The 25615-nt window shown below is 49.9% G+C and overlaps 1 protein-coding gene across 1 annotated transcript in view; it reads right to left on the reverse strand.

Annotated features, from left to right (window-relative positions):
- Positions 1-908: 908 nt before the first annotated feature.
- Positions 909-25615, reverse strand: part of KSR2 (kinase suppressor of ras 2) — a 327436-nt gene continuing 302729 nt past the window's right edge. Inside the window, exons 14-19 of the mRNA XM_032602629.1 lie at positions 20532-20628; positions 19383-19516; positions 14874-15005; positions 8305-8434; positions 6892-7026; positions 909-4371 (exon numbers count right to left, since the gene is read on the reverse strand). Coding sequence (XP_032458520.1) covers positions 4117-4371; positions 6892-7026; positions 8305-8434; positions 14874-15005; positions 19383-19516; positions 20532-20628 — 883 coding nt within the window. The 3' untranslated portion in view covers positions 909-4116. The remainder of the gene's footprint in view (positions 4372-6891; positions 7027-8304; positions 8435-14873; positions 15006-19382; positions 19517-20531; positions 20629-25615) is intronic.

Genomic DNA, 25615 nt, shown 5'->3' on the forward strand with positions numbered 1-25615 from the left:
GCTGGGTCAAAAGAAGGCTGGCAAGGGATGACGACAGGGAGGGCAAGTTTAGGGACTCAAGGCTGAGAACTAGCCAGCCAGGGATGGGAGTTTTGCCTCAAAAGCCCCTAAAATCAGTCTCTGAAATCCCAAGGGTCCTTGTTATGGACTGAATTGTGCACCTCCCCAGACCCCCGCCATTCATATGCTGAAGCCCTAACCTCCAGTGTGGCTGTCTTTGGAGATGGGCCCTTAAAGAGGTAATTAAGGTCAAATTAGGTCATAAGGGCTGGACCGTAATTCGATATCACTGGTGTCCTTGTAAGAGACACACGGGGCATGTGTGCATCCAGAGGAAAGGCCACGTGAAGACACAGTGAGAGGCTGACTGTCTGCAAGCCAAGGAGAGAGGCCTCAGAAGAAACCAACCCTGACACCTTGATCTTGGACTCCCAGTCTCTAGAACTGGGAGTCAATTCATTTCTGTTGTTGAAGCCCCCCTGCGCCCCCCGACCCGCCGCCCTGAGGACTGTGATGTTTCCTTACGGGCCGCCGGAGCAGATTAGACTCTTTCACCTCTGAGGCCCGAATTCCCTCCAGGTCCTGCACATCAAGGGGTCTCAAGGTCGGCTCACGCCTCTCCCAGGACGGGGAGCTTTCTACCTTCCAAGGCAAGCCGTTAGAAAGTTCTTCCCCTGCTGGAACTCGTTCTTGGCCCCTGTAACTCCCTCCCCCTGGGTTCCAGTTCCTCCTCTGGGAACCATGTGCAAACTGGTTTCTTCTTCCTTCTGACAGTCGCCTAGATCAGAGGTCGGCAAAAGTCTTCGGTAGAGGGCAAGACTGTAAATATTCTCAGCTTGAAGGGCCGCCCTGTCTCGGTTACAAGTAGCCAACTCTGTCGCAGCACAAAGGAAACCAAGGCCCGTATGTAAATGAGTGGGTGTGGCTGTGAACCAACATTTGTTTATTGACATTGATATTTGAATTTCGTAGAGTTTTCACGTATCATGAGATCTTCTGTTTTTTTCCCCAATTAAACACTGTAAAAACCACTTGGTGGGCTGGATGTAGCCCACGGGGCATAACATGCCAACCCTAAGTCGAGATTTTTAAACATAGTGATTGGGCCTCAGTGTGTATCACTTGCTTCCTGTTCCTTAGACGATCAGTCACAGGCGAGGACAAGAACTGTGGGCGGTGACGAGTGGGACGGGATGTGTGCACATGGGTTGGAAGGTGGAAAGGCCGCAGACCAGGGTTTCCCAGATACAGGAGTCTAGTCTCCAGAGATCAATCCAGGGCTTCTAATGATGCAGAATCCAAGGTAGAAATAAAGGAGGACTCCATGGCAAGACAAGATTTTTCATTTTGACCAGCAAAGGGAAAACGATGCCGAAACAATTAAGTGGAGACTTCGATTTCCAGGTCACTCTGGGGATGGTGACGTGTGGAGATGTCCCCACATAAGGTCCCCCTGCAAGGGGACTCCTCATTTTATGAAAGACCTGTGACCAGGAAGAGCTGGTGGGAATTCAGTGTGCAAATCCACATGCCTTTGAAAGAAGGCAAGGTCAAGGCTCCCTAGTGAATCTCTACCCTGTGGACTGGTCCACCTGGGAAGCCTGTGTACCTAAGGGTTTGCTGAAAGCAGGGCGGAGACAGAGGCAACTCGCTGCTGGGCGCCGGGCACCTGCACACAATCTGTGCTGTGGATTCTACAGAATGAGCCAATGGTGGGCTGGCAACTATGGTATAAATATACACACCACCTTTTTTTTCCCCTTGCAAAAGATGAATGAACATGGCCTCCTCCCAGTGCTTCAGTGAATAAGGACTGAGGTCAGCAGGGAAAGCGGTGGTTTGGTTCCTTCTGGATCAAAATGTCTGCAAATAAAAGCTGGCTTCTAAACAATTCAGGGTGGTGCAGCTGGAGGGCGGTGCGGGGGTGGGCTGGACTGGCTGCAGCGGAGACTGAGGAAGGAGGGAACAAAGTAAAGACCTGCGAAAAGAGGGAGGCGGCAAGGCGAGAGCAGGTGACGTGGGACCCTGTTCTGCAGGCAGAGAAACTCCAAAGGCGCAGGGGAAGCTGGGGTTTCTCCCTGGGTCCCTCAGGCTCCGCCCCTAACCTCAAGCTGGTGCTTGTGAACAAATGGAAAAATCAGCCTGTGGAGATGCTGCCGGGCCCTGCCAAAGGCTCTGGGTGGCCCTGTTAGTTGATTCTGGAAACGACGGAGGCAAGAGGGAGTGGGCTGCAGCTTCCGGGAGCTGACCTTGTCTGCTCATCCCCTTGCTTATTTCCCCCCCCCAACCCCGCACACACAGAGGTCCATGATAAAGACTGGGGTCCACGGACCCAAGAAGTCTGATTGGGCTAAAGAGATGTGAGACCCTCAGGAGGCCCCGGCTCAGGCCTGGGGCGGGTTCGCTGGGTGACCTGCCTTAACAGCGTGGCGGCCGCTGACAAGAGCTGCCCGCAGCGACAGCAAAGCAGCTGGGGCTTGTGCAAACACGTGTCAACGCCTCCAGACACGCAAATGACAGGCTGAGGGCCACAATGACAGATGCCCCAGAAGAGGAATGTTTAGGAATGGCCCACATGGGGGCCTGGAGACTCTGGTCCCAGGCAGGTGGGAGCATTGGGAAAGTAACCAGGAAGGCCTTCTGGGGTTTCCCTCAGCCAGGGTCTCCGGAAGCATGACCGGTCTCATCATTTTTCCCAGTTTGGAAGCAGGCTTGGCCCCCCAGAGCGTGAACCAAAGTGGGGAAGATCCCTATATCTCTGGTTGGACGTTGAGTCTGAGCCCAGGTGGGTTTTTGAAGTCGGAGGTCCCCTCTCTTTGAGGGAGACATCTAGATAAGGTGGCGACCAGAAGCAAGGCTGGGCAGTGCCCAAGAAGTACGGCGGGACTGTGGGCAGAGCCTGGGCCTCCTGCCTAATGCCCAGCTGTCCTGCTAGCAGATGTCCTGCTGGGGGCAGATTTCCCTCGGATGCCTGGTCAGGTGAATGGGGGTCCAGGGTTTGGGGAACGTAAGACATTCCCTTGTCAGGTAAGGAACGTAAGACGGAGGCTCTCCCTGTCATTCTGCACCTGACTTGCTCCCAGCGACCTCCGCGCTGAACACTGGACCCTGGTGTGGTTACAGCAAGAGCAGCTGGGCCAGGTGGGGCGTGAAGGTGAGGGATGGAAGGCAGGGGCGCTGAGCGTGCAGAGGCGTCGAACGGGGAGCCTCTCTGCGGTTCGGCACCAGCTGGAGATGAAAATGCAGAACCCCGACAAAGAGCTGCCCTCCTCGCCTCCCCAGTTGGACTTTTTAAGGGTGAAGCAGCAGGACTGCGGGAGGGGTCATTTGCAAACAAGACGCCGTGCACACGCCCTGTAACCCAACACACACACCGAACCCAACGACCCATCTCCATCATGGTGGTGGATAAACTTAGCTGGTGTAAGTGCCAGGGCAGAGGGAGGGAAAAAGAATGTCCTAGAACTTCCCCCTCCCAGAACCCCAGTTCCCAAGGCTCAGACTTCAGGGGGCCGTCATGGATGAAGGTGAGCTGGAAGGAGCCCCCTGAAGTCATCTTGGCCAGGGAGCCACTGTGCTTTCCAAATGGAAGTGGGGGGCAGCGAGGAAGAAAGGGGACAAGGCTGTCACAGAACAGAGAGGGCAGCGGAAACGGGGAAGCGTAGCCCAGAGAGACCCAGAATGCAGAAGACATGCACTTCGGAGCGATACGCAGAGGTGCCCAAACCTTGACAGGCTTGGGGTGGGGGGGCCTCCGAGAACAGATGTTTGCACAGGAACAGCTGAGCTTCCTGCCCAGATCTCCGCCCCGTAGCCTCCACTAAGCGCTGCGCTCAGCTCTGCATCCCGTCCCGTCTTTCCAGAGAGCGCAGCTGGAACCCACCACGCAGACACCGAAACAGCTGATGGGCGCTCAGCCCCGGACCTGGGGCAGCCTGACTCCCGTCATCAAGGGCAATTGAGAGCGGACGGTGTCACGCACGTAGACACACACGCACACACAGACCGGTCCTGTGAGCCTGCCCGCGTGGGACCCCTGCCCTAGCCTCCACAGCCCAGGGGCTCCACATCCAGCCCAAAGTTCTCTTGTCTACACCGTCCCCTGGGCCTCACTGATCAACTCTGCATCTCCCTGGCTGGTCCCATGAAGTCCTGGCTCGGGGTCCCCACCCCTGCCCGAGCGAAGGCGTGGGTCTGGGGTGCAGGGAAGCTGCCGGGCTCAGTCGTGCAGCGCTCCCAGGCCGGCCGGGGTCGGTACCCTCTGATGGTGAGCCTCTGGCCTCCTGAGCTGGCAGAGGGCAGAGCAAGGGAGGAGAGGTGGCTTGGGAGCTGAGGCAGCTGAGCGCTGTCCCTTTGTCCAGTGGTCACAGCCTGGAGCACGGAGAGAAGGGAGAGAGTGGCAAGAGGTCACATGGGTACGACAACGCCATCTTTTGTGAATTAGCGCCCTCTCGGAGGTCAGGTGGTCTGAGATGAGCTGTTCCCACCCTCCACAAGAAAAGGCGGAGGTCCTACTATGCGCTGGGCTCTGTGCCAAGCAACTCACATACCTGATCTCGTTTAAACCTGAGGATAGCCTGCAAGAAAGGCACATTACACCGCTTTTACAGATGAGGCTCAGAGAGGTTAGGTGTTTTGTCCAAGGGTGCACAGCCAGGAAGCAGCAGGCTCTTCTCACTGGAGCATGTAGCTTCTGGACTAGGATGGTCACCCAGCTGTGAGCTGGGTTGAGGCCACGTGGAACCGGAACACCAGCCCATGTGCCATGTGGAGTTGTTGAGAATGCTCAGTAAGGGATGGAGATAAAGGAAGCGGAGGTGAGAAAAGACCCACACCATAGACTCCAGCTGTGGGTGGAGGCTTTGCTGACTACCGTTGAGCCAGGATCTGGGCTGTCAGGGGCAGAATTTATGCCCACTCTCCCAGGATGGTTCTAGAAAGACAGGCAGTCTTTGCCTAGAAGGCAGCAGAATGGAGGGGTCAAGATCATGGATTTAGGGTCCAGACCCATCTGGGTTCCAATATTTGCTCTGCTCCTTACTAGCTGTGTGACCTGTGAATAGGCACTTAACCTCTCTGTGCCTCCTCTGGGGGTACCAGACTACCTCTTAGGGAGGCCCTGGGGATTCAGTGAGATAATGCAGGCAGAATGCTTGACATGGCACCTATCACACACGTGTTTAATAAGTGGTACCCAGATGATGGAGGTCGTGCTGGTGGTCGTGGTGATGAAAAAAACCGGAAGCGGGGACTCGAACAGACACTTATACACCAATGTTCACAGCAACACTATTCACAATAGCCAAAAGGTGCAAACAAACCAAGCCTCCGTCAACAGATGAATGAACAAACAAAACGTGGTATAGACTTACAACGGAATATCACTCAGCCGTAAAAAGGAATGATGGTCTAACGATATATGCTACACTGTGGATGAAACTTGAAAACATGCTGAGTAAAAGAAGCCAAACACAAAAGGATAAATATTGTATGCGGCCACTTACATGGAGCATGTAGAACAGGTAAATTCATACAGACAGAACGTAGATGAACGATTAGGGGTTAGGGAGAGGAGGGATTAACCATTATTTCCTTTCTCCTGTGTCTCTGAAATTTAGTGTAGATTTTCTACTCAAAGCACATCTCAATCTAGACTCACCCCCTTCAAGTGTTCAATAGCCCCATGTGGTATGTGGCTGTTTTGGGACAACACAGGCCCAAAGGGTGGGCCATGGACCAGCAGTGTCCGCATCACCCTGGAAATGCAAGATCTTGGGCCCCACCCCAGACATACAGAATGAGAACCCGCATTTTAACAAAGTCCCTAGGTGATATGAATGCATATTCAATTTTGAGATGCACCGCTCTGGAAGGCAGGCTTGCCTCAGCCTTGCCTCCAGCTCACCACGTGTTAAGCCACACTGGGATTCTAGAAATGCCAGGTCCTCTGATGGAGCCATGGAGGGGCAGACCCAAGATCCAGAGGCGAGTTTCGAGTTAGCGGCTCTCCTCCTGGAGCGTGCCAGCTGCAGCTGAGGCCTCTTGGTTGGTCCCCTGTGCAGATTACAAAGCCCTAGACAGGACCCAGATCCTGGGCCTACCGTAGCCAAGCCCTCCTCCCCCAGTCCACCGTCCGACCCAGGCGGTCTCTGAAAGGACCACACGCAGCAGAGTGACCGTCTCAAAGCCGTTGAGTGTGAGTGAGGAGTCTAGAGGGGCTGATGTTGTGGGGAGAGCAAACTCTAGACTGGGGAGTTGGGACCTGACCTGTGTCCCCAGCTTTGTCACCAACACCTCATGCAGATGTGGGTGAGTTGCTGAATGTCTCTGGGCCACGGTTTCTCCGTGTGTAAAAGAAGGAGGCTGGATAAATCTGGAACGGCCAGGAAAGGCATCCACGCTCTGATCCTAAATAACTGCTGATGAGTACCGCTGAGTGATGGCAGATGCGCTGTGATAGATTAGTCATGTCTGCCGTGGGTACAGGAATAGGACACAGACACCTTGCCCGTCTATCGTCTGTGAAATAGGTACACCCCAGGACTTTTCTACTTTGATGAACGGCTGACATGTAGGGCTTGGTGGGTTCAGGGTACCACCTCACCGTGTGATGCTCAGACTTACTGGGGCATCAACCTTCATCAGGAGGAAACAGGCAATGAGGCAGCCATGGTAACCACGGGGATCCAGACCCTGTACGGCAGCCTCTAGGACCCAAATCGCAGAGGAGATTCCCCTGAACAGAAACACGGTGGGAAGGGTGGTACGCTGGGGAGGGAGGTGGGTACGCGGAAAGGAGACGGTTGGCAGAGGAGCTGGGGAGGGGAGCAAAAAGGTGACAAAGGCCAGAGGACAGGGCAGTGGGGAGAGATGCTAAGGGGGAACACTTACTCTGCAGACTTCCAGAAATGTCCAGGGTGAGACAGGCGACGGTTTCCGCTTTGGCAGCTTCTCCAGCATGTCCATAAGCTTGGTGAAGGTAGGTCTCTCTTCTTGTTCAAAGGCCCAGCAGAAGAGAAGAATGTCCTAAAAGAAACCAAGATGGTGATTTAACGTAACTAGTAACTTCTTGATTACTCCTTGACATCTCCTTGGATTTGTCTGTTTGTCTACCCATTTGTTCCACTGCCAGATTCCTCCATCATCCATCCATCCATCCACCCACCCACCCATGTATCCACCCACCCACCCATCTATCCACCCACCCATCCATCTATCCACCCACCCACCCATCTATCCACCCACCCATCCATCTATCTGTTCATCTCAGTTCATGTATTTATCCTTCATCTATCATCCAGCCATGCATCACTCATCCATTGCAACATCCATCCTTTTACTCATCCACTTTCTGAGCCTATACAGCAAACTAGGTAAATCCTATCATAGAAGGTCTGGGATACATTGAAATCAATAATGCTCCCCAAGGAGTTTCTTGGCATTTTTCTCAAAAAGGAGGGAGAAAAGGGAATCCTGAAGCTTCTATCCACACCCTAATATTATAAGCGCCCTTAAAGTCACAGACAGGAAAATTACTCTTAGTAATTGCCTCACTTGAGAAAAGAAATCTAGAGACAGGTAATCCTTAAAAACATACCGGATAATTATGCCTTCCCTGCCACATCTATCTTCTGATCAAAACAGGATTCTTCCTGATGTGTTTTACAGGGATGATTACTAATTTACCACTCAGGCTTCTCTGTTTCCACATGTCTTGTTCTGAGTTGGATAATGCCTTAAAAATTTTATGTAGATCCAAATAAAATTAGAATCATTGATACCAGTGATATCTTTTTTTTTTTTTCCAGTACGCGGGCCTCTCCCGTTGCGGAGCACAGGCTCCGGACGCGCAGGCTCAGCGGCCATGGCTCACGGGCCCAGCCGCTCGGCGGCATGTGGGATCCTCCCGGACCGGGGCACAAACCTGTGTCCCTTACATCGGCAGGCGGACTCTCAACCACTGCGCCACCAGGGAAGCCCCTACCAGTGATATCTTAATGTATGTCTTTAAAAAATAACAGAAAAAGAGGGATTCACTGGTTCTACTAGGCTCAGCAATCCCTTGCTAGGAAAAACCTGGCCAAGTGTTACTGTGCCCTGATAGTAGGAACCGGAATCGCAGGCACAGCTCAAAAGTTTTGCCTTCTAAGCTCCAAATGATCATCTGACGAGTCTGTGCGCAGGCTTTTTTGTCACCCTCCAGGAAAGCGTTTGCAACCTTGTTAACATGCAGGAAAAAGAAGGCCCAGAATTGTGTCTGCTTCTCCCCTCATCCCCCAGACCAGGCACTATCCCGGGACTTACCGAGATTTCTTTTCCCATGCCAATCTGGCTGAGGTTGGGTTTCATGCCTGTGCCCATTTGCCAGATTATTGCCTCTGCTGGTTGGGTCTTGAAAGGCCACTCTCTGGCATGGAGTTCATACCAGATTGTCCTGTTGGCAGACATTGTTACAGGGTGTGATACGTCCCTTGCAACTCTGTGTCCCCTTACCAACACGCGCCCACCCAGTCAGCCTGCTGGCTAACCACTCTGGCCCCCTAGTTTCTGCCTCACAGGGCTGGTGTTCTGCTACCTAAGATGTACATAAAGCTTTGTCAATGTCTTAGAAGTCATGCTTATCCCAGGATATCTTCTCTGGTGCCTGAATTAAAATGAATCAAAAGCTAGAACCTGAACAGTCTAATATAATACAGCTAGGATCTCTGACCCCATGCCTGTAATTTTAGGAAACTACTGTAAGGGGAATATAAGGGATACAGACAAAAACTCAATGACAAGAATCTTCTGTACACCATTATATAGAACACTGAAAAAAGTAGCAATAACACAATTGTTCAATAACAAGAATTGATACTTCCTAACACCATACACACACAAAAAACTCAAAATGGATTAAAGACCTAAATGTAAGGCCAGACACTATAAAACTCTTAGAGGAAAACACAGGCAGAACACTCTATGACATAAATCACAGCAAGATCCTTTTTGACCCACCTGCTAGAGAAATGGAAATAAAAACAAAAATTAACAAATGGGACCTAATGAAACTTAAAAGCTTTTGCACAACAAAGGAAACCATAAACAAGACAAAAAGGCCACCCTCAGAATGGGAGAAAATATTTGCAAATGAAGCAACTGACAAAGGATTAATCTCCAAAATTTACAAGCAGCTCATGCAGCTCAATATCAAAAAAACAAACAACCCAATCCTAAAATGGGCAGAAGACCTAAATAGACATTTCTCCAAAGAAGATACACAGATTGCCAACAAACACATGAAAGAATGCTCAACATCATTAATCATTAGAGAAATGCAAATCAAAACCACAGTGAGGTATCACCTCACACTAGTCAGAATGGCCATCATCAAAAAATCTAGAAACAATAAATGCTGGAGAGGGTGTGGAGAAAAGGGAATCCTCCTGTACTGTTGGTGGGAATGTGAATTGATACAGCCACTATGGAGAACAGCATGGAGATTCCTTAAAAAACTAAAAATAGAACTACCATGTGACCCATCAATCCCACTAGTGGGCATATACCCTGAGAAAACCATAATTCAAAAAGAGTCATGTACCACAACGTTCACTGCAGCACTATTTACAATAGCCAGGACATGGACGCAACCTAAGTGTCCATCGACAGATGAATGGATAAAGAAGATGTGGCACATATATACAATGGAATATTACTCAGCCATAAAAAGAAACGAAATTGAGCTATTTGTAATGAGGTGGATAGACCTGAAGTCTGTCATACAGAGTGAAGTAAGTCAGAAAGAGAAAGACAAATACCATATGCTAACACATATATATGGAATCTAGAAAAATTGTACTGATGAACCTAGTGGAGGGCAGGAATAAAGACACTGATGTAGAGAACGGACTTGAGGTCATGGGGGGGAGGGGGAGGCTGGAACGCAGTGAGAGAGCAGCATTGACATATACACACTACCAAATGTAAAATAGCAATGGGAAGCAGCCGCATGGCACAGGGAGATCAGCTCAGTGCTTTGTGACGACCTAGGGGGGTGGGATAGGGAGGGTGGGAGGAAGGCTCAAGCGGGAGGGGATATGGGGATATACGTACACATATAGCTGATTCATTTTGTTGTACGGCAGAAACTAACGTCACATTGTAAAGCAATTATACTCCAATAAAGATTAAAAAAATAACAAGAATTGGTTACATGTATTATGGTAAATCCATAAACTAAGATATTTATTATTATTATAACATTTCAAAGAAATTTTGCTGACATAAAAATGCTCAAAATATAATTTTAAGTGAAAAAAACAGGACACAAAACTGTATATAAGGTATGTTATGCTTTTTAAATACCACTATATATGTATGGACAAGAGAATAAGAGCAACACAGCAAAATGTTAACAAGGGCTCCCTCTAAGTGATAGAAAGGACAGAATTTTTTTTCTATTATATTTGTGTTTTCTAAGAAGGAAACTTCCTTTGAAATAGTGGAAAGAAAAAAAAAAAACAATCTGAGGGTCAGACTGCCTTGGGTTCAAGTCCTGATTCTATTCTATGCTAGTAACATGTCACTGGGTAGGTTGCTTCCCTTCTGAATCCAGGTTTCCCTACTTGCCAAATGAGAATGATGATAAAACTGCAGTGGAAGAATGTTTATCTGGGAGGCTGAATGCCAGAACAACTCGATGCTGGAATTATTCTAGAGAGATCGACTATGTTATCGTCTGTTTCATAAATCACGACGTCGTAATGATGGAAGAAACGACTGCCTGCTGCAGTGAGCGGCACGTGGGGACGGATGGGGAGATGGGCTGGGCAGTGCCTAAGTGATGCTGGGAGGTGTGGGCAGCACTGAGGCCCATGGTGCATGTGTCGGGGTGTTCAGAGGATGCTGGGGTGTCACTGAGCTGTACGGTGGGGATAGGTCTCAACTCACTGAGAAGATTCCCCAACTCAGGGACTAACTGAAACCATCCTAGGAAATGATCTTTCTTCTAACCTAAGATAATTTATGTAAATTTGCTTTAAAGAACACGAAGCACTCAGTTACCCTTTTTACTGATAGAGGACTGTATCAAACCAGCTATTTCTAGGGTTCTGCCTCTCAGCATCTTCTCATCCCTCTGGGGCGAGGAGGGGTGGTGATGCTCAGGTGTTGGGATGTTGAGTTAGGTGGTCAGGAAGTTCTCAAGTTACGTGCTGGATGATTCTAGTTCTTTTCATCATAAACAATAACACTTATTGAGTTTTCACTCTGTGCTAGACACTAATCTTAGCCTTTTGTATTTACTATGATTATGGGGGAGGTGTATTAGCATGCCTTTTATTCTGATGTTCTGCTATCTGGGGCCTTGCTGACCCTGGCGGGACTGCCCCTCCCAGGGCTAGCCAATTCCTAGAGATAGTAAAGGACTGACCTGTAAGTGTGCTTTTCATATGCAAACTAAACAATCCAAAGTCCTCCACCATCCCTCCATCTCCTCTATCAGGCTCAGGGCCAATATTCACCTTCCCTACTCAGGACAGCCCCCATACCCCAGAGCCCACTGCAATTAGTTAAACTAGCCAATGCTAAGCCTGCTTACCCTGCCTCGCCGCTTCCTTCCCGAGAAAACCACAATAACGGCTCTTGCCCACATTTTCTTCCTGCTCCCTCTGCCTCCTGACTGACCCTGGTGTTTCCCCGTGTGGCCCTGCGTGGTATGATGTGCCCTCTCCTTCTGGGGACTGTGAATAACAAACTATCCAGTGGTAGTTGTTTCCTGATCTATTGGCCTCATCAAACCCGAATAATAATAAAACCCACATTTTAAACAAGAAGTGCTATTATCAGCTCCATTTTACAGCTGGGGAAACTGAGGCTCACAAAGGTTACATACCTTACCCAGGGTCACACAGCAAAATAAGAGGTATAGCCAGAGTTGAAGCCATCTGACTACAGAATTACACCACTGGCCATTATGCTATACTGAGAAACCTACACTCCATCCCATTTGAGGGTCCTTTGTAATTGGGGCAGTGAACTATTTGGGAGGGCAACCCTCTAGTTGATGGTTGGGGCCTAGTGAAGGAGGCACACACAGAGTGTAGGGGGGAAGGGAGCCTATCAGGAGCTTGGCCTTGTGCTGTGTGCCTTACAGGTGTTTTCTCATTCAATCCTTAGAACGTCTCAATGGGCTTCATTATCTTTGATTTATGGCTGAGGGAAGTAGGGCTTTGAGTGGTGAAATGACTCTCAAGCCTGGAGGCTCTGTGGTTTAAAGCTCCAACCCTGGGGTCAGGATGTCCCAAGTTTGACTCCCAGCTTCGCTGCTAATTACCATAAGGCAAGTCACTAAGCCACTCAGAACCTCAGTTTCCTCATCTGTCAATTGGGAACAATGGTACCTGCTTCAAAGTGTGCTTCTGAAGATGCCACGAGACAGCACCCATCACAAACTTAACACGGTGCTCAGTACACTTTTAAAGCCCATTTTTTTCGAAGTCATGCCCCAGCACGATGTTCCCAAGCAACAAGATGCACCTGATTGGCAGGAGACCGGGAGCACCAGGCCCCTCGGAATTCAGCAGTGTCGGGAATAAAAGCCTCATTAAAACTTCCTTTCAAACCTAACTTTCAAGAGAAACTCGCTTGAAGGGGAAAAAAATTGCTAAAGATGAAAACTGCAGTGGAAAACCAATTACTTACTTTGGTACATTTTGTTAATTACATTCTTTTTTCTTTTGCTAAATTGATAGTAAAATATACCAACTTAATTATTGCAATTTGGTTTCAGATAACAATATCTAACTAAAGATTTGGGCATAAACTAAGCAGGGCAAGTGACAGCCTCTTAAGGGGTCCAAGTGACAGATGGCGAGAATACTGATGTGCCAGCAAACACTGCCCCCACCCCGATTTCCAGAGAGCACGCAGCAGGGGCGCTTTTCCGGGGAAGATATTCTCTGTAACATCTCTTGGTGGCGCTAAATCTAACTGCACACATCTGCAAGCCTCCAACTTTCCCGAACAGCTTTCCCAGCTTATCTCTGCCAGTCCATGTAACCGCCCCCACGGTCGAGGTAAGGTGAGGATTAGCATGGCCCCACCTGAGGGACAGGCGCACGGAAGCCTTCCTGCTGTACCTTCTCAGAGTGTATGGATCTGCATCTCAGGGCTGTGCCCTGGACCCTCTCTCCCTCCTCTGTACTTTCAAAGACACCTCATCCCCTCCCACGGCTGCAGTTACTCTCTTTGCCGCCAAGTCCTGAACTCTTCTTTCCCAAACTTAAAATGTGTAGATTCAGCCGCCTTCTGGTTGCTTCCCTCGACTGTCTCCAAGGTAGCTCAAACTGTGTCCAAATCTGCTCTCTCTGCCTTCCTGGCATGGCCCAACCCTGCCCCACCTCCAGGGTGTCTACTTTGGTGAATGACACTACTCTCTGCTAAGTTGCTTCAGGCAGATATCTGGCATCACCCACATTTAAACTAACAATCAAGCCCTATCACTTCCACCCCCAAAATGCTGCTTCTTATGTCCAATCCCAGCTTTCACACCCACTGGCACTGATTCAGCAGAGAATCTCAGCATCTCCCCCCTGCGTTGGTCAACTGGCCCCAATCTTGCCCTTTTCCTTTCCGTTTTCAACACAGTGGTGATTGTTCTAAAGCTCAGAGTGTGATTATGTGCTCAATACACTTTTAAAAGTCACTGTCCTGCTCAATAACCATCAGTGGCTCCCTACTGCCCTGAAGGTGAAAACTCCTTAACTCAGCCTCTAGGTCCCTGCAGAATGCCTTCTTTCCTCTCTAGTCCCTCATCTCACCACCCCAGGCTCATTTTTTCCTGATTCTCCATCCATCAGCTTCGTCTTCTTCCCTCCACTCCTGCTCCCCACGTATTCCTCCACTGTGGGCAATTTGTTCTTTTTCACCCTTGTTGCTTTTCATGTGCTCCTTCTATCTGGAACGCTTCACCTTACCCTCACCTGGACTACTTACACTCAATCTTTAACACAGGCTCAGGAGTCACCTCCTCCAGGAAGCTCTCTCTGATCTCCCAGGTTGGATTTAGTTCCTCCTTTCTTCCCACAGTCCTGTGTTTATCCCCAGCATAGCACTTATCACAGAATTTTGTAAAAAAACTGTTTCCTTGTCTGTCTTCCACCAGACAAGAGAGAATAGGGACCTATGGTGGTTTTAAAATGTCCACAAATTGTTTGATACTCTTTCCTGTAAAAAGTAGAGCTTAATTCCCCTCCCCGTGACTTGCTGACTTGTTTCTAACAAACAATACGGTAGAAGTGACGATGTACAATTTCTGCGACTAGGTCATAAAGGGAATGCAGCTTCTTGCCGCCGTGTTGTGAGGTCACTCAAGCAGCCTTTGGAAAGGTCTGTGTGGTGAGGAACTGAGGCCTCCTGCCAACAGCCATGTGAGCAGGCCACCTTGGAAATGGATCCTCAGCCTGTCAAACCTTCAGATGAGACCTCAGCCCTGGCCAACGTCTTGACTGCAGCCTAATGCAAGATCCTGAGCCAGTTCAGAACCACGCCCAAATTCCTGGCCACAGAAACTTGAGATAATAAAGGTCGTTTTAAGCCACTAAGTTTTTGACAATTTGTTAAGAACAGGCACCCAGTAAATAGCTATTGCACGAATGAATGAATGAATCAGGTAACTTGCCATGGTCACACAACCAGTTAGAAACCAGGCATGAAGGTTTGCTAGGGTCTCTCTACTACAGCCCACTCAGATCCCCCCTAACTCACCCAGGAATCCAGCCACCTTTTCCTCCACAGACAGATGCCCTGTCCCTTCCAGAAGCACTAAGGGAATGTTTTGGGAAGTGTCCCTCTGCCCAGGCTGGGGCTCTCAAAAGCCAGGGTGGGCCACCTACCCAAGCGCAAAGACGTCCGAGTGTTTGGAGAAGGGGAGCTTGTCTTCCTCTGTGTCGGGAGACAGCTGACGGATGATCTCCGGGGCCAAGTGGCACAGCCAGCCGCTCTGGATACGCAGCTTGTCATCACGCCTGGAGAAGCAAAGCACAGAGTGAGCCCCGTTTCACAGCCCAGGGAGGACCAGTCCTCCATCACGGACCCCAAGTCCCTGGACCATCTCTGCCGGCTTTCTTGTGTTCCTCCCCCATCCCTAGCCCCCCATCAAGCACTGCCTGACCTTGTACTTGAGGCCAAGACTCAGTGGGAGGTGCAGGAAAGGCTGATCTGGAGAGAGACACCCAACACCCAAACAGTCATCGTGTCCCTTCGCCTCTGAGGCGCCCCCTTCTCCATCTTCATTTAACAAATACAGCCGATTCTTGTTATTCGTGGCGCTTATGTTCTATAAAGTCTCAGCAAACACTGAATTAGTGAAAACTGAGTTTTTGCTCCTGGAGGAAATGTATATATACACACGCATGCACACATCTCAAAAAGATTATAATCTTAAATCCTAAAAACAATTCATCCTAGTCTATTTTATTTCACACAAAAGAAAATGAGGCTCAGAAGTATTACGTGATTTGCCCTGAGGCTGCCCCACTACCAGGGGGCAGAATTGCAAAACCCGTCCAACTGGCCCCAGAGCTGGAGCTTCTTGCCTTGCACTGCACCATCCCACCTCCATCCTCTGGTCATCGCTGATAAGGGCTGAAACAAAACTGCACAGTTTCCTCTCCTTGGACCTCAGCTGGGAACATGTGCATCAGTTGACTCAAGTTTTTCACCACTCTGTACATGTCCGCGAATGACTGTGAACGTGCCGTGAGTATTGATTTGGGGGTTACAAATAAATTTTAGTGAGTAGGTGAATTTGCAGATATGGAATCCGCGAATAATGAGGACCGACTGTATTTATGAGCACCCACTCTGCCTAGGCTCTGTTCTCTGCACTGGGACCACAGCAGTGAACAAGATTGACAAAGTCCCTGCCCTCCCGGAGCTTGTACTTTGGTAGGGGAAAGTGATGACAAATGAATTATCTAAATAGGAAAGATTAAAATAGGAGAATGTGTCAAAGATAAGAGGGAGCTTACTTTAGGTAAAATGTGAGCTAAGATTTTCATGACATAAAGGATCCAGCCACGCGAACAAGGAGAAGCGCATTCCAGGCAGGAGATCATGACATAAAGGATCCAGCCACGCGAACAAGGAGAAGAGTATGCCAGGCAGGAGAGAAGTTAGGACAAAGGCCCAAGGCAGGCCCTCTTTGGGGCGTTCTAGAAACCCCAAGAACAGCAGTGTAGTGGGGACATATCATGCTACCCCACTGGCATGACCAGGCCCTGTGGGGTGGGGTGGGGTGGAACGCTGCTGCCCAAAGGGCAAACGTCCCTGTTCCCATCTCATCCAACAGCCCCTTCCGCCTCCTCCTGACTCATGGGGCAGTGGAGGTTTGGAATTGTAGGGCTGGGCCAGGAAGGAGGGTGCTGGCCACTCGCTAACCGTCATCCTGGGGCGGACGTGAGCACATGCCTAGAGGGGGCTGGAAGCCAGGCCTGGCACAGACACCCTGGGGTGTCCTGTTCCCACGGTGATGGACCCATCGGTGACCAACCCGAATCATCTTCATTATGGTTATTATTATGATTAATAGCAGCCTGTGGGCAACTGGCATGATACCACTGGCATCTCAAATGACACCTTTTCTGGACGATGGTAGAACAGCTGTAGGCAAGGCAATGCCGGGGACGGGCTCAGGGGAAGCTCTGGCATCTGTATGGATGTTCAGGGCGTGCTCACTCTACTGCTACCCCCACCCCTGCCCCAGGCTCGGCTGATCTCCCCTTTCTGGGCACCCAGCACTGTCAATGCCCCAAGGTCTAACTGAGGGAAGGGTAGGAAGGCAAGTAACTCCTGCTGAGTACCTCCTGTATGTCAGGCTGTCCACCCAACTTAATTCTTATGTGCCCACAATCAGGTGGATATCAGCCCTGTTCTACGGGTCAGGAAATAGCCTCAAAAAGCTTAAGTGACCCTCCCAAAGCCATGGAGGTAACAAGGGAAAGAACTAACATCCATTTGATTGCAAGTCTTTAAAACTCCAGCGACTAAACTCCTAACCACAATTCTACACGAATTCTATAGCACACCGTTTGGGAGCAAAGTTCTGAACTAAGCCCTATTTTCCCTCCAACAGGGAAAAAAGCACAGGAAGCCACCAATGGCTACTCCTGCGTAGCCAGACGCTGTGGATCTCTGGTTGGGAGAGATTGCTGAGGGCTCCCTGGCCTCTTGCAACACCAACTGGGTTTGCGTTGACAGCCAGGCTGGGGCACGGTGGGGGCGGGGGCGGTGTGCTGTCTGGGCGACAAGGCCAGAAGCCACCTTGCCCTTGACTTGCACTCCCTTCCTGGTTGACACTGGGCCTTCATGAATGAGCTGAAGATCGTTCCTTTTCCCTTTGCTTTCTCGTCTCCCTGTGGCTTCAGAAAACCATGAATCTAAAGGGAAAAAATCAGGGACTCCCCTGGTGGCGCAGTGGTTAAGAATCCGCCTGCCAATGCAGGGGACACGGGTTCGCGCCCTGGTCTGGGAAGATCCCACATGCGCGGAGCAGCTAAGCCACAACTACTGAGCCCACAACTACTGAGCCACATGCCACAACTACTGAGCCCGCGAGCCACAACTACTGAGCCCGCGTGCCACAACTACTGAAGCCCACACTCCTAGAGCCCGTGCTCCACAACAAGAGAAGCCACCGCAATGAGAAGCCTGCGCACCGCAACAGAGTAGACCCCGCTCGCCACAACTAGAGAAAGCCTACGTGCAGCAACGAAGACCCAACGCAGCCAAAAATAAATAAATTTTAATAAATAAATAAAGGGAAAAGATCAGAGGCCCTCTGGTTTTTGGGGGAGAAGCCACTGACAAGGAGAAATCGTGTGGACCTGCCACCAGGAGGGAGGAATCTGATTTTTTTTTTCTTAAGAGCCTTGAGCTAGGTTAAAGACAACGCCTGCTAACCCTCTTGTCTTGACACAAATACCTGGGCTCATAGTGATGTCACCAACTGCTTCCTCTGCCCTTGGCCTGGGGCAATGGAAACAGGGAGGGAGCGATTCCCCAACCAGTAAATTGGAGCCTAAGTGGGTTCTTGGCTTCTTGGGTTCTGACTTGATGACTCTCTCCATCTATCCACTGATCCATTTGTTAACTTCCTGTCTACTTACTTTCTTATCTTAGGGACTAGATGTAGTTTTGGAGATGAATCTCTTTGGGTGGAGTAAAATCTAAAAAAAAACCCCTTAAGCTTCTGTTTGTTACTGCAACACACAGGAACAGCTAGATCGGGCTCCACCACATTTCAGAGGGTCTGACTGAGATTCAAGGTATTACAGAGCATGAACAAAATTCACTTTGTTGGGGGGCTCCTGGGTGTACCTCAAAGGGATCAGGGATTCTCCAAAGCAGCTGAAATGGAAGTACAATGACAGAAACCAGGGCTTGGCGGGTGCTGCCTTTCTGGAGAGGCATACCATTGTTGAAAGAGGCATGATTAGAGAGAACATGCTGGGTTTAAAGTGTGTGTGTGTGTGTGTGTGTCGCACACACTCCAAATTAAAAGTCACGAAGGGCAGACCTTCTGAATTACGGGTTGTTTACTTGGGTTCAGGCTGCTTTTCACATGGTCAACTCAAGGTAGCTTGCTCTAGGGTGAGTGGTGGCTGAGAGTTTATTACTTAACAATAGTTAATGACCCTCCTGGGTGATACTGAGGAGGGGTATGCAAATTAATACTAATTACAACAACTCCACAGAAGCTACTGGCTTGGCCAGAAAGTTCGTTCGGGTTTGCCCATCAGATGGTACAGAGCAACCCGAACGAACTTTTTGGCCAACCCAGTATTCTTCGTCGCGCTCGATGTGCTCCAGGCAGTGTGCTGGATGCTTGCTGTGTGTTGTCCTATTCTACCCTCATAACGACCCTCTGAGGCAGGAAGCATCATACCCACCACTTTTCTTGCAGGAAAGTGAAGGCACAGTTCATAAGTGGCAGAGTCAAGTTGGGCCCCGGGTGGGTCTGACTTTAAATCCCTTGCTCTTAACTACACTCCTGCTGTACTAGAACAACAGGGTTCATAAGAAAACTTTGAGCAAGGGTGCTTGGGGGAACCCAGCTTCCATGTGCGTGCTTGGAGTAAGGGGAGTGTCTTCCAGTGAAACTCAAGGGCAAGGGCGTTGCAGGATTGAAGGATGCTTTGTGCCCATTCAAAGGCGCCATTTCCAAGGGACTCAGAGTGTGACCTGGGCATCCGCACTGCATCACGGGCTCAGCAGCCTAGCCGCGCAGCTAAGCGACCTCAGGTCCAGCATCGCGTCTAGGTCACTGAAGCCATCTGGGCGACTTCTCATCCCCTGACCGTCATCTGTCAAGAGCCCCTCTGGGCCCTTCTACCACCTCTCACCTGCCAGCCTGCAGCACCCCAGAAATGCTGAAGAGCCCGAAGTCTGTGATCACCACTTTGCCGTTGTCGTAGAAGACGTTCTTGGACTTGAGGTCCTTGTGCAGGATTCCCTTGGCGTGGAGGTAGCCCATGCCCTGCAAGAAACAAGGATACAGGGAGCTGCCAGAGGACACCCATGCGCTCACTGCCAGCCTGGCTCGGGTTCACGATTCACACGCCCTGCCTTTCCACTGAAACCACACTGAACAGCTGCAGATCTGGGACCCAAATGCCAAGGTTTGCAGGTGGGGTGGAGAAGGCATGGCGAGTGGGAACAGGCAGGGTCCCCAAGATAGAAATCTGCCACCACCCTCAGATCATAGCAAAACCATCTCCATCTAAGCTCTTCTGCTTCCTGAAGAAGAAACGAAGGAAGGTCTCCCCAGAGGGAGAGGGGCGGGGACAAACCTGAAAAGAGGCCCCCAGAGTAAGGAATCCCATCGGCCATCTTCTCCACTTCCATTCTGCAAAATAACTCATCTGCAGGAGACTTGTTCCTTAGATCTACTTAACCCACAAAACTGCAGAATCTCACTGTGCGCCTCAAGAGACATATCACAAGGCGATAATCAAGACCATGGAGAAGGGTCTATGGGAGGTCAAGCTTAAGGGTGAAGTGTCTAGATTTCTCTTTTTGCCTTAATGAGCAGTCACATCTTTATTTCTTTTTGCAGCTCAGTCCTGACACTTCCAATGGGAAATAAAAACCTGAAGACGATGGACTAATGAGGCACCCACCAGAAAACACAGGATGTTCCTGTTTGTTTTAATCCCAAACACCACCAAACAATTTGATGCTTCCCCAGCAGCTGTGGAGAGAGATGGCTTACATTCATGGGAATTCAAGGCTTCAAGGGGTAAGGGAGCTTATCAATGAGAAGAGTCCCTCCCCCCGCCCTGGGTCTCTGCACACACCCAATTATCATGATGATGGGGCACCAGATGGAAGCCAGACATTAGCAGACCATCCCTCATGCTTGTATCTGGCCTGGTATTGTGAAGGTCAAGTTTAATCTCTTTTAAGCCCAGACTGTTGATCTGAAGCCAGACCATGAGTCTCAGGAGGGGTCTTTCTGAGGTTCAGGGAGGAGGCCCCAGACCCTACGGTACCTTCACAATTTCTTGGGCAATCTGCCTCGTTTTGTTGACATCCAAGACGATCTTGGCATCCCTGACCACAGAATAGAGTGTCCGGCCCTTACAGAGGCTGGAAAGCAGAAGGACACAATTAATTGTTGGCAGTTGTTGCGATAAGGGCCACACACAACGGTTATTAAAAGTGACACATAGAGGGAATTCCCTAGCGGTCCAGTGGTTAGGACTCGGTGCTTTCACTGCCGGGACCCGCGTTCGATCCCTGGTTGGGGGAAAAAGATCCCGCAAGCCACGCGGCGCACACACACACACAAGTGACACATAGAGAGTGGGGGTGTGTGGACATGCCACTATTATGCCTGTGAGATACTAAGCCACCACAGCCTTGCACTGGACCTCAGTTCTGGTTCTGGGATTCGAGTCTGGGAGCAATTCCTCTGGGGTTCTTCAGCATCTTTATCAGCTACCCCCAGCATCCAAGGACACGTGCAGAGTCTAGCCTAGCCCAGAAGCAGGTTTTGCCACGTACCGTCTACCACAGGCTCTCACAGGTAAAAATCTGCTTGTAAACTGATAACTTCTGGGGTCCTCAGACAACACTCAGACGGCACTCTGCCGGCCCCTCGGCCCAGCCTTTAGACAGGGGTGTGTAAACACCAGTAACTCTCCCCCAAAGCAGATGCCTGTCTGGATAGAGGGTTTTCAAACTATTTTCAGCCTCACTGAGCTCATTTCGAGGACCAGTGGTTCAAGATGAATGACAAGATGAAAAAGGACATTATACAGTGACAGTGACACCTCATTTAATTGCCAGTGTGTTTACCCATCCTTCTCCTCTGCAATGAGCCTGAATCCTGGCGCACACAGACCAGGAACTCGATAAACAGTCCGCAAATGAATGAGTGAATGAATCAACGAGTGAATGAATGAGTTCTAGATTCACCATAGCATTCCCCAGCCCCTAGCATCACATCTGGTTCATCACATCCAATATTGGCTGAAAGAAGAAGGAATGACATTAGGAAAGTTCATTTTCCATCTATGTCTAAATGATGGCATGAATTTTTCTTTTAATCTGTGACTTGATTGCTAAAATATTCTTGGCGTTGTATTCATTCGTTTAGTAGTTACCGAGCTCTGCTGTGGGCTTGAATTAGCTGAAATTGTGTGGTTCTAGCCAGAACTCAGGTATCAGAGGGATCTGTTTGAATCCCAGATCTGCTCTTTACTTACCATGTGTCGTTGTGTCTCTGGATGGGTTACTTAACCTCTCTGGGCCTCAGATTCCTCATCTATCAAAGGGGACTAATGATACCCACCCACAGAGTTAGTATGAGGACTGAATGAGAGAAGGAGCAGGTGGGGAGTGGAGCACACTGGTTAGAACAGGTGCCCAGAGTCAGACTGTCTTAGAACCGTGGTTTGTCAGTCAGTGGCTGTGTGACCCTGGGCAGGAGAGCTAACCTCTCTGAGCCTCAGTTTCATTATCTGTAAAACGAGGCCGACAGTTTTTGCTTTACAAGGTTTCTTAGGAGAATCACACGGAATCAGGTGTGTCAAGGTGTAGGCAACTCTCCGTGCCCAACACAGTAAGTATTCGTGAAACTCTGGCTATTGTGAGAGGTGGTGAACGATCGATGCAATGGTGAACATACACATACTTGTGCGCAAGTTATTAATTAATTACGTACTTATACACACATCACATCCTTCTGTCCGTCTATTACCTATCCACGTATCCACTTACCCACCATGCTACCTACAATCATCCATGATCTTCAACTGAGATTCGTTTCTTCACCTGCTTGAGATGAGATTCCCAGGGTAGCTGACTCACAGGGAGTCTGATTCGCCCGCCTGTCCAGGGTTGCCCAGTAAGTCGGCGAGGGGCAGCCATGGTGACTCAGGGCTGTCCCCGCCTTGTTGTCTCAGGCACTGGGTTTGCTACTGCTGGAGGTGAGGTGGAGGGGGGCAGTGGGCTGCACAGCCAATTAGACCACAGTGACATTTAAGTATTAGGGATGGCGGGGACGGTGGGTGGATTCCCTCCCCTGGAGACTCTGTTCTTGAACAGCCACCTACACTCATGACAGGCCAGAGCCCAGAAGAAATATGTCCCCACTGCAGATGGCCAATCGCAACAGGCTCCAAGCCTCCCAGACTCTCAGTGTAACTGCATAGAAATTGCAGCCTCCAAATGTCCATCCCTGTCTCCTTTCCCCTGCTCACATCCTCCTTTCCAGCTGCAGCTGCTAAAGTCTTTGCTTCTCTCACTACCTTATGGCATCTGGAGCCCCTGCACGCACACACACACACACACACACACACACACACACACACACACGCACACTGGCTGGTAAGATATCAACTGGTACGACCACAGCTTGGCACTTTTACTTAAGTGAAATATACAAATAAGCCACAACCAGCAATTCATCTCCTAAGTATGTATCCAGAAGGCATGCACACTCATGTTCACCTATAGACATGTACCAGAATGTACTAGAATATTTTAGAATGTTAATAGCAACCCATTCATAATAGCCCCAAACTGGAACCTACCCAAATGTTCACAGACAGAAAAATGGATAAATTATGATATATCCGTCTAACAAAATATATTCACGGACTGGAGTGTTAATAAGCAAATTACTGCTAACCGCAAAAGACATGAAGTTCTAAACCTAACGTTGAGCAAAAGAAGCCACACGGGGCCTCTGTCCACAGACAAAACTGCTCCATGTGTTAGAGGTCAGCACAGCAGTGACCCTGGTGGGTGGGGAGGACGGAGACGGGGTGGGGGAGCTGGGGGCAGGTGATGCTCTGCGTTTTGATTTGGGCGTTGGTTATATGGATGTGCATTTAGTGGGAATTAATCAGGCTGTGCTCTTAGGATCTGAACACTTTGGCAGGTACGTTATCCTTCCAAGAACAATTTACTTAAAAAAAAAATCAGCGAGGAAAGGACGAACAATTAATCCAACAGCGTTAAGCTTTAAAATCTAAGCCAATATTGACACCCCAGGTAACTATTTCTAAATGCTTCACACAGCCCCGAGGGGCAGCATCTACAGGGGAATGAGGGGCTCCAGGCCTGGCTGTGCCTGCTCAGGTGTTTATCGGAGGCTGAGTTGAAGGTGAGGGCTGAGCTCTAAGCAGGAGCAGGCATTAGGCAGGTGTCCAGGGTGCCCAAGGCTCCAATTGTCCGGGCAAGTCAGTCCAACTATCCATGGCAACTGCTCCGAGCTTGGGATTTCTGTGGCTAACGCCAGTGCCCTCAAAGCTGCTTGTGCCTGGGTGGTGGGGAAGGGAAGCGAGGAGAGGATGAAGGTTTACTGAGCACATGTGGGACCTTTCTCACATCCAGGCATCCTTCCCAGCATCCCTGCAGGGTCCACGTTATCACCCACCTCTTACAGGTGAGAATGTGGAGACCCAGAGGGGTGGAGGGCCTGCTCACGGGCACACGGTCATGGTGCCAGCCTGTTCCTGATCTCTCATCTCATCCATGGTGCGGGTACCCTGTTATTGGACATGATTTGGGGGCCATGAAAGAGACACACAGCCGAGGGAGCCCAAATCCCAACTCTACCATTTACTGCTTGTCGGGTGACCTCGGGAAGTGACTTCAACCTCAGCTTCCTCATCTGTAAAATGGGGACAACAGAAACAGTACCAGCTAACGTGGACTGAGCCCTTTCTATGTGCCTGACACCAGCCTAAGCACAAGAGCCCCAGGAGGTGGGTGCTCTCGAGGTATTTCATTGATTCCAACGTGCACTTCCTCACATTGTAACTAACATCTCTGAAATCAGAATGTGTTTTGCATTCATTGACAGGTCACAGTTTCACGGGCACTGCCCTTCTCTCTTCGTAGTACATAAAAGAAACGGCGCATATTCTAATGGACGGCATCTTTGATTTAATCAAGTTCGGGATCAGCCCCATTCCTACAGATGAGGGAACTGAGGCTCAGAGAGGTTAAGTAGAGCTGATGTGAACCCAGGCAGGCTGGCTCCAGAGTTCATGCTCTTAACCCCCATCTTTTGTTTCTTAACAACTTTCTCAGACTCCAGCACATCACAGGCCCCCAGTGAATGGCAGCTACAACATCACTACTAACATCACCTATGGCAACGAAGATTAATGAGGTCCGCAGGCCTCAGTAGCAGAGTCAGTCTGGACGTCAAGAGAAGGTGTTTCAGTGGTTTAAGGATACATTTAGTACCTCTCTAGCTTCTGGGGCAGTAGGCCCAAGCACTAGTGTACACACAGTATCTCCCTCTGCAACAAAGATCATGTTTTTCCAAGAGGAGCAAAACTGGGGATTTTCCGCCTTATCTGCAGGTCAACATCTCTTCCGACCGTGGCCCCAGGCACCTCAAATAATGCTGTTTTTGACCCCGTATCTCAGGTGACACAGTAAACCTATGGCCCAGATGGCAAGGCAAATGAAAGACGTTTGATGTAAACCAGCCTAAAAGAGGCTTGTCAGAAACAATGAGATAAAACCATCTAGAGGTTTCTCTCCAGGGGCCTCTGTCCAAACTGGCTCTTTCTCCCAAAACAGCGGCTGGGAAAGAAACCTGGATGCCGTGGCAGCCGCTTCCTTTCTCTCCCGCAAACTCCTCGGCATCAAGGCCGGGGACCCAGGCCAGTGTGAATGGAATGGGAGCTGGGGAGCTGGTCTTCAGACCCCCTCTGAAGACCGACAGACCGGCTCTCAGCCCAGCTCTGCCCCCTGAGAGCCCACACGGCCCTGGGGACTAACTGTGCCTCCTCTGGGTCCATATCTGTAACTGTGGGTGTGGTCAACTCCATAACGGTCCCCCAAAGGTATCCACACCCCAATCCACAGAAACAGTAAACATTTACATGGCAAAAGGGACTCTGCAGCTGTGATTAAATTAAGGTTCTAGAGGTGGGGAGATTACCCTGGATGACCAGGGTGGCCCCAACATGGCGTCACAAGGAGCCTTATAAAAGGGAGGCGAGAGTCACAGGAAGGTGGCAAGTGAATCGAGAGGCAGAAGAGAGGCAGAGGGAGATCTGAGTATGGAAGAGGCAGCTGAGGGATGTTATGTGAGAAAGAACCACCC

This window comes from Phocoena sinus, chromosome 14 (genome assembly GCF_008692025.1).
Source record: "Phocoena sinus isolate mPhoSin1 chromosome 14, mPhoSin1.pri, whole genome shotgun sequence".
Lineage (NCBI taxonomy): Eukaryota > Metazoa > Chordata > Mammalia > Artiodactyla > Phocoenidae > Phocoena > Phocoena sinus.